Raw genomic sequence first — 9,659 nt, 5'->3', positions numbered from 1 at the left:
TGGATGGATGGATGGATGGATGAATGATGGATGGACGGACTTATGGATGGATAGATGGATGGATGGATGGATGAATGATGGATGGACAGACTTATGGATGGATGGATGGATGGATAGATGGATGGATGGATGGATAGATAGATGGATGGATGGATGGATGAAAGGACCATGAGTTTTGTCATGTACTTGGACCCCCCACCATCACCACACTCTCTCTCTCTCTTCATCACATTCATTAACCAACAACTCATGTGAGATCAGTGAAAGATGTGCAACTGTACAATCACATAGAGGATAAAGTCTGTCAGATATCTCACCCTGGACTCTAATCGTGACTTCAATTCTAATTATAAAAAGTGATGATTGTGTTTTTCCGTATAATATAATTTGAAGACCGTGTCCTTCACACTGACAGAGAACTGAGTTTCATGGTGGTGCCTGATGTGAAAACAACCTGCCGTGTTTATAATGTGAACAAAGCTCAAAACACAAGGGTTCTCACAGGAACATATTTCAAACCTAAAATTAACAATGTGGGGTCAAGAAAAGGACATAAAAGTTGTGAAACATTAATACAAAAGTCTTATTTTAGCTTAATCTTAAAAGCAGTATATTTTTCAGAAACTAGATTAGTTACATTCTATTTTGATAAATATGTCAAATTGTTAATAGCTAGGTAAGCATGTAATGGCTGGCCAGTTACTTTTAGCCATTTCATGTTTATAGAAAGTAAATTGTTCAGGTAGTATCCAGCTGTAGAGAATTTAAGAGAGTGTCTAGAAGCTACTTATTTAGCTCCTAAATGTTGTTTCCATTAACACCATTTTAGGACAATAGGCTCCATTCTGGAAGGATTATGTGATCTTCAGAGGGCCTAATAAAATGTCTGTATACTTTTGATTAACTACATTAGCATTAAAATAACAAAAATATTAATCCCATTCTTCTTTATACATCATAACCATAACCAGTAATCATAACATAATATATATTTATAATATATAAACATTTTTATTAGTCTAAAAAAGTTAAATTTGGTCCTCTGGACATTCAAAAAACAAAACAAAGCAAAACAACAAAAAATATGTAGAAATGTTTCATCTTTCATCCGAGAGACTTCCTTAGTCTAAGGTGCTGTATTCAGTTCAGTCTCTTAAATAGCACCTTCTCAGAGTGGATCAACCAGTTTTGCTGCTGACAACCAAAACCAGCTTCTCATATGGTCAAGAAGGACCATCAGCCTAACGATGGATCATTAGCACACTGATGGCTGTTTACTATTCACAGGGGTCTGAGTGATACTAGCAATCACAGCATTGTAAGAGGGGGACAGTTGAACCTGGAGGCCTCCACCCCTGTTTAATGATGGACAATTTCTTTTCACAAAGATGGCCTCCTTTATTCCTCTCTCAAACCATCGTTCCTCTCTGTCCAGGATGTGAACATCTTCATCCCTGAAAGAGTGACCGCTGGCCTGGAGATGAGTGTAGACCGCAGAGTCCTGGCCTGATGATGTTGATCTTCTGTGCTTGGCCATCCTTTTGGCCAGTGGCTGTTTAGTTTCCCCGATGTAAGACTGATCACAGCCCTCCTGACACTGAACAGCATACACAACATTACTCTGTTTGTGCCAGGGGACTGGATCTTTGGGATGAACCAGTCTTTAATGTATTTTGGGGTTTAAAAGCCACTGGGACGTTATGTTTAGAAAATAAACGTCTCAGTTTCTCTGATACTCCCTCAACATACGGAATGACCACTGGTCTGGGTTCCTCCTTTTCACCTGATGGCTGACTGGAGTCAGTTTTATTTTTTAATGTCCAGAGGACCAGATTTAACTTTTTTAGATTTTCTACCTGGATTATTGAGCATGCATCAGGACATTTTTATTAGTGTTAATAGTAATACATAAGTACATACAATTTTTGTCAGCAAGTAATGCTGACTGTAAATATAGGAAACTGTGGTCACACTTCAAAGTGCCTTCAAAAGTTCTGCTGGTACTTCCCAATGGCAAATCCGAACAGTCAGATTTGTGGTCATTCCGCAGGGCCGTGCTTGTAGCCTTTCCCAATCTCGAATCCTTCATGCCAGCAAGTTCAAGAAGCCACAAGTGGCCTGCGATTCTCAGAAATTGCATCCAACTTACAAAGCATCTGCGTCTGGGTGCTCGAAGCACTGCACATTCCTTCACACATGGCAGGCAGCTTCAAAATTGCCAGATCTGCTGCCGTGCCGATGTCTTCCGTATTTGTCAATAAGCCAGAAACCCACTGATTCCAAAAACCAGAAATCCCGCTATCATAATTCCAATTATGTACGCGTCTTCTACATTCTCAACGGATAATACGGACAGACACACCATCTTTCTCTGGCCCCAGGAATCCATGGTGTATCCCGAAGCAAATGTCCCTTCAGGGCATGAGGGCTCTCCTTCACTCTGTCTTCTCATTGAGAAAATTGTATTAATTGCGTTGAGAGATCAGCTGACCAAATCCATGATTTACAATTCAGAAAATATGTAGAGAGAGGCTCTGAAAAAGATTTACAGGACAAGAAAGCAAAAAGCATGAGGGAGGCAGGAGCAGGTGAAGCGACCGTCTTCGTCGAGAGCAAGCAGGAAGTGCTGAAGCTGTTTTTTTTTTCACTTTTATTATCTCTCACATAAAGTTTTAATAGTATGAAGCTAAAATGGCAAGCCTAAAATTCCTATAACTCATTAGCTTTTTGTTTTCTGCACTCATTGTTCTGTAAAGACAACCTCTCATCTTTGTCAAAACAATGGGGCTCTTGTGATGACAGTTGAATGGAAAATGCCAAAACAAGAGTTTTTTAATGGAATGTGTTAAACGTATCACAGATATTTGGATAATGATTTTACTCTTGCAGATCGGTTAAAAGGATAATAATTGCTTTTGAACAAATAAAGTTAAAAAAAGTGTCTTTATTTGAGCTCAAATAAAAAATAGACAATTTAGAACAAGCTAAATAGAATCTTGGACAATGATAAAATTAAAACAAACTGATACTAACCCCTATGACAAAGACCTTGTTTACAAGAAAAAGGAAGCTGATGAGACTGAACTACAGAGGGCTGAGCACCAATGATGTCATTGGCTGTGCTGGTCCGTACTTTCTCCCTCCTACTACCCCCACCCCCTTTCCCTCTCGCCTCTTGCCTCTCTGTGTCTCTCATCACAGGGGAAGCCTGGGAGTGGCAGGAAGGAGGAGAACTAGAGGACAAAGAGGACGACAGAGGGGGAAGCAGCTCATTGAGAATTTCCCTAAATATTACGCCACATCTCTGCCTTTACGACAGCAGGTACGTCTTATGTTTTGTGGGTTCAGGCATCACTGCTAGAATCTCAGATCCAGGCAGGAACAGAAAGAGGGAGAAAAACAAACATTATAGAGCCAGTTGTTGTCTTGGTTCAGCTCACGCATCAGCAATGCAAATAGTGTTTACCATCTTTCAAGAGTCAGGATGGATGTTGCGTTGCTTTGCAATGTTATCCCAACACGCTGTTTGTGTTCCTCTACCAATGAAAAACAGACAACAAGAAAGAAATATATAACAAAAATTAAGGTTTTTACATTCATTTAGGTAAAAAAAAACACATTTATTGTGAATAGACATGCATTAGCTGGACTGTTGCGTAGGTCCAGACCAGATCACATGTGCGCATGTAAATGTTTTTTAATCCAAGAGTTTAACCCATTTCCTTACAAATTGTACTTTTTAAAAAATATTATTTCATCATACCTTTAGATAGGCCACTCACTAATGCCAGAGAGAATAGGAAAAACAAACGGCTGAACATGTGGTTAACCACTGTAGACCAAAAGAGCAAAGAAGCCATTTGGAAAATGACTTGATTGGATTAAATTGGCTTAAGAGCAGCCTCAGTAACACTGGTATAATGATGGATGCTTCAAGTGTGTATCAGCAAATGTGTGTGTTTAATGGAAAGAGCAAATCAAGCCAGTGCTGCAGTACTTTGGCAAGCAAGCAGCCCTTTGAAATTGGATTGAAGTTTGTAATTTCACAAATTGTTTTACGAGATGAAACAAATGAAGAAGCAGATGAAGTTCAAGGCCACTTTTTATCTGATATGATTGTCTGTTTTATAAATCATTGAACTGATCCATGGACTGTGGACGGTCAATTCATTTTCTGTACCATTCGTTTTATTGTGCACTCACTGCACTGGTTACCGGTTCACTTTCAAATTCAGTTCAAAATACTCATGTATGTCTACAAATCACTGAACAGTTTCCCCCCCCCCCCCCCCCCCATCTCTCTGATCTGCTACAACCGTATGTTCCACCACTTTCCCTGAGGTCAGCGGACCAGTTGCACCTCACAGTTCCAGGAACTCGTCTTAAGCACAGAGGTGACAGGGCCTTCTCTATAGCAGGACCAAGACTCTGGAACGAGTTACCTCTGCTTGTCAGACAGGCCCCCTCCTTCTCGGTTTTCAAGTCCCGTTTAAAAACCCACTAGTATTCGGTAGCTTTCAACACCAGATGATCTGTGTTTTGAACCTGTATGCTCCACACTGGTTTGTCATCATTATCTGCATCGTTTTTATGTCTATATTCTGATTTACTTAATTTTATATTTTGCTTTGTGTGTTACCTGTTGTTCTGTCTGTACAGCACTTTGGTTGGCCTTGTCACTGTTTTAAGTGCTCTATAAATAAAATGGTATGGTATGGTATGGTATGGTATTGTTTTCGCTGACCAGAAGGTGTGTGTCTATATCTGCTAGCATGGCTGAAGGCTCGGTGTCCACAGCAGAGGTGGAGAGCTCCTTCCAGAAGTTTGCCATCCATGGAGACACCAAAGCTACGGGGAAGGAGATGAATGGCAAAAACTTTGCAAAGCTTTGCAAAGACTGCCTCATCATCGACGGCAAGAACGTCACCACCACTGATGTTGATATAGTTTTCAGCAAAGTCAAGTAAGGTCAAAGTCAGTTCATGAACTTTTCACAACCAATATATTTATAGTTTGGTCAAAAGCAGCAACTGTAAAAAGTTCAATATTTGTGCTTTGTATGTTTACTAATAATTAGGGATGCATGATATTGGATTTTTGGCCAATATCCAATATATTAAAACTTATTTGGCAGATAACCGATACCGATATTTTACATATGTTCCTTTGTCAGAACATAACCCTCTTATTTAGGCTTATTTGCTACAAAAATTGTGCAACAGCTGTAAGAGCTGGTGACATATATTCAGTTACAGCCATATGATATGCATAGCACTTTGACTTATATTAAATGAAAAGTGTTAAATGTTATTTATTAGCATTAGTCACCTGCGATGCTGTCTCACTTGTGGAGGCTTGTTCCAGGTTCCTAGCTACAGTGTGGAATCCTCTGCACTCCTGTACATAAAGAACACCCTTTTTAAGTTCAAAGTTTTTGTCTATCCATTGTTCCATAAGACTAATCATGCTGACGGGGCTAACACGACGTCCAAATATCTGTGGTAAAACTCACCCAACAAGTCGTGCTATCGGCTATTAGCTTCTCAATGACGTCGAAAATGACAGCTTGTAACTTGGGTAACGTTACGTCAGAAAAATGTCTCTGACTAAGGATGATGTAGCGAGGCTCAACATAGTCTATAAATCTTCGGAATCCAACATCCTCACCAACAAAAAATAAAACTTCCACACTGCCAACATTTTGAATTTTCCTCTCCGCCGTGAGATCGGGTAGGCGCACGTGACATCATCATGTTGTGCTGCGGCTGCAAGCAAAAACAGTGCTTTTTATATCGGCAAGTTATTTTAATGGAATGGCCGATGTCCAAAATTGAACTTTAGGGCTAATACCGGCCGATACCATGCCGATAATATTGTGCATCCCTAATAATAGTGACATGTTCTAGCATCCACAATGGAATGGGACATCTGTCTACGTTTATTAAATGAAACCCTGTGTATTTCTTTAGGGCAAAGTCTGCTCGTGTGATTACATTTGAGCAGTTCAACCAGGCCCTGACTGAGTTGGCTTTGAAGCGTTTTAAAGGGAAGAGCAAAGAGGAGGCACTTCAGCAGATCTATGGGCTCCTTGTTGGGAAGGAACCTGCCAATGCCGGCATCACCGTGAGTTAAAGTCACAATAGTATCACTCCTACTGCCTTTATATCCACAGCATCTAAAAACTCCACTTGTCTGTCACGGCACATGAACGGTTTTTGATTGGTTTGCTTTAGTAAAATTATATTTACAGCTACAAAGCAATTAAAAACATGTTTGTAATATGGTCAAAAGTGTTATGTTATGATGAGGAAGCCAACAAACATTTTCACGTTCATAATGTTTTCACTGCATTCCCTTTCATTTTCATATATTTTTTAGTTAAGCATTTTTTTTCTGTATGTACTAAATACTGCTCCACTCATGCTCCGCAAACTGAAAAGTGAATATGCTTGGAATAACTGTGATGCATTTGCCATTGATTTTCTATATGAAGGGATCCTGAACAAAATATATATATATTTTTTCATTAAGCCTTTATTTATCCAGGTAGTCTCATTGAGCCACGAGAACTCATTTTCAAGAGAGACCTGTTTAGGGAGCACATGGTGGGGGTTAAGGGCCTTGCTCATGGGCCCAGAGTGGGGCGAATGAGGGTGGGGACAAGTGTGGGTGTTTCACCGACCCCACCCACAATTTTGATGTTGTCGGGGCCGGGGCGTGAACCGCGATCTTCGGATCACAGGGCCACCTCTCTAACCTCTGCGCCACCACTCCCCATCCCTATCCCTTCAGGATATGAAGGGATCCTGAACAAAATATCAAGAAGAATAGAAAGTTTGCCAGATTTCAGACAACCTATGCACATATTTGCTTGCTTATAAATAAATCCGTTTGGCTCTCACATATTCTGGAATTTGTGGGCCCTGGTGTTGTTCATAGATAAACCAGTAGATGGAACCACTCACATTTTTGTTACCCTACATGTCAGTCATCATTCTATCAACGTGTGTGTCTGCTTTCAAAGAGAATTCACTCTGAACTTAACTTCCCCTTTGGTTTTAGAAAGCGGCGAAGGCAGCAGCGGTGGACAGGCTGACTGATACAACCAAGTACACCGGTTCACACAAGGAGCGCTTTGATGAGTCGGGCAAAGGCAAAGGAAAGTCAGGGCGTCAGGACATCCCAGACACCAGTGGATTTGTGTCAGCTTATAAGGGTAGTGGCACTTATGATGACAAAGTAAAAAATGCATAGCCAGAATTATGCCAACCAATGTACTAACAATTTTTCAGAGTAAAGAAAAGTCTAGAGCATCAATTTGATGGTTTATAGCATGTATATAACAAGTTGTCTGTTACTTCATAGGGACAAAATAAATGCCATTTGCTTTCTAGTGTAACTAACTTTTGCTCTATTATCATTCTGATATGTTAACATGTGCCTTGGATGCAGCCTCATGTGCAAATGTTCTGATTTATTGCACTGATATGCTAAGTTATAGTAAAAAGAGAAGTAGGTTTCATGAAGTGACGCCGCAACACTTTTACCTGCTATGCTAAGCTTTAGGTGGAAAACCACAGCTTGTTACTCTACTCACAGAATTAAATACAGATATGTTAGATTTATATTTTATTTTAATTAAGCAAGCAACTGAAAACTTTAAATGACACTTTAATGATGAAATGACAATAAATTCCACAGAGTATTATTTCATTCTGTGTTGGTTCAGTGTGTCTTCCTTTTTATTTTGATATAAAACTTTTGGTCATGTGATGTATCATTTCATGTTGTTTGATTTTATTTGCAAGCTAACTGAATAAACAATGTTAATATTCTCTCTGAGTAATAGTTTGTTGTGAATGTTCCTAAAATGCATTTTGAAATAAGTTTAACTGGATCTTATAAACTCTTCCATCCTGTCATCATTTCAGTGAGAAACATCTTTAAATAGTGATGCCACAGTTAGCGTCTCCTTGCTGTCCTTCAGTGCAGTCCTTTTTAGCTACTGGTTGGATCTGTTAATTTTAGCCACTTCCTCAATGTGCTGGTGGTAGATGCTCTGCAAGAGCTTTATTTTTACCATGCATAACCCTAACCCTAACCCTAACTATACATGATAAGACACTTCTTTCCTTGAATAGCTTCTGTTGCTTCCTTTGTCCAGGGTACTATACCAAAGGGGTATGTATGGACTGGAAGTTCAAAAAACATTCAATACAAAAACAACAGGACTGTATTTATAACAGAAGACGTTTTGCTCTTCATCCGAGGAGTTTTCTCAATTCAATGAGCAGTAAGTGAGAGATTCAGGTTATAAAGCTGAGTGAGATAAGACACACACACACACACACACATGTAGATTTGACAAGTCACACCTCAACACCTTTACAGTAGGGGTTTCTTAAGGTCTTTGTTACTCTAATTCATAGATGAGACCCCTCTGTTTCCATAAAGAGTGAAAACCATCTGGGAATCTGTCTTAAAGTTGCATTATAGGTTTTTGAAAGTGGAAATCTGAGGCCCCCTTCTCTGTTAAGAGATGGCTTTTCCCTTTTTACATAAATTACTTCCTTCCCTCCCCTCTCAAACCATCTGTGTTCTCGGTCCAAAATGTGCAGTGTCCCTTATCTGTGAGGTGGAAGTGAACAGCTGAATCTTGTCCAGAGGAGGTGGCTCTCCTGTGTTGAGTCATGTGTCTGTAAAGAGGCTCTTTATTTTCCCCAATGTAGAGGTCTGGACAGTCCTCGCTGCATTGGACTGCATACACTACACCACTCTGTTTGTGTATGGGTTGTCGTGGATAGAATACCACGTCGTGTTCAAAACGGCGGAGGCGTCGCCCTTCGTATAAAAGATTTATTTGACACAACATGGGTTACAGATATTCAGAGACAAACAATTACATTAATAAGATATATGCATATAAATGGAGCATTAAGAACGAACCGCCTCGTGTGCGCCTCCCAGAAAATGCTCGGTGGGCGTGCGTCATTTCCGGCCTTTTATCCCCGTTTGAGAAGGCTAGCTTCCTGATTGGTTCAGCTTCTGTCGCTATGGTTACGACTTAGCCCGCCCCCTCAAGGACGTTGACGTCTATATTTCAGATAAGTTTTGGTACACCGAAATCGGCTTTTGTTTAAAGTTTAACTTGCTATTATACTTTAGGGATATAAAATGATTTGTGTCTAAATTGTTTATACGTAATAATTAATAACTATTAATTATTACCTACCTCCTGGGTGTTAATTCAATATCTGTTGGAGGCCTGGTGATTGTTTTTAAGGCAGATTCATCTTAGTTTCTGTGTCTGCGTTTAAACTGTTAACACTGTTTGTTTAACGTGATTATACCTTTGTGATAACACTGATTTGAAATAGTTGTTTATTTCTAGGAATAATTATATTATCTAACTTATGTTCGTTTTTATTTGGATCATGGTTATACTCTTAATTTGATTTTACTTAGTCAACCTATATTGTCTAAATTAAAGAGCTGTGTTCTAGCTTTATTTATGTTAATCAGTCTGCTCTCTGGCCTGATTTGATTGCTTGTAATTTATCAAATGTGAACTTGTAAAATTATCTTTAGCTACTATGAGATTATATTTAAAGGTCAACTAGTTAGAATTAGCAAACATTTTCTATAAACATAGTTCAACC

At 39.4% G+C, this 9,659-nt stretch overlaps 1 protein-coding gene across 1 annotated transcript; it reads left to right on the top strand.

Moving 5' to 3' along the window:
* The first annotated feature begins 3,182 nt into the window (after nucleotides 1-3,182).
* Nucleotides 3,183-7,803, top strand: tppp2 (tubulin polymerization-promoting protein family member 2). Its single transcript, XM_037690331.1, has 4 exons — nucleotides 3,183-3,322; nucleotides 4,772-4,963; nucleotides 5,970-6,123; nucleotides 7,063-7,803. The coding sequence occupies exons 2-4, from the start codon at nucleotides 4,773-4,775 to the stop codon at nucleotides 7,252-7,254; spliced, it is 537 nt and encodes a 178-aa protein (XP_037546259.1). The 5' UTR covers nucleotides 3,183-3,322; nucleotide 4,772; the 3' UTR covers nucleotides 7,255-7,803.
* Nucleotides 7,804-9,659: the final 1,856 nt, after the last annotated feature.

Source organism: Nematolebias whitei, chromosome 16 (genome assembly GCF_014905685.2).
Source record: "Nematolebias whitei isolate Nwh7 chromosome 16, NemWhi1, whole genome shotgun sequence".
Classification (NCBI taxonomy): Eukaryota; Metazoa; Chordata; class Actinopteri; order Cyprinodontiformes; family Rivulidae; genus Nematolebias; species Nematolebias whitei.
This window is presented reverse-complemented; position numbering and strand designations above follow the sequence as displayed.

What these genes read in the sequence shown, in the direction of transcription:
- tppp2 (XM_037690331.1), top strand. Translation starts at nt 4,773, where the DNA reads ATGGCTGAAGGCTCGGTGTCCACAGCAGAGGTGGAGAGCTCCTTCCAG. An exon ending in ATAGTTTTCAGCAAAGTCAA is followed by an intron (nt 4,964 to 5,969) that starts GTAAGGTCAAAG and finishes GTATTTCTTTAG; the next exon opens with GGCAAAGTCTGCTCGTGTGA. An exon ending in CTGCCAATGCCGGCATCACC is followed by an intron (nt 6,124 to 7,062) that starts GTGAGTTAAAGT and finishes CTTTGGTTTTAG; the next exon opens with AAAGCGGCGAAGGCAGCAGC.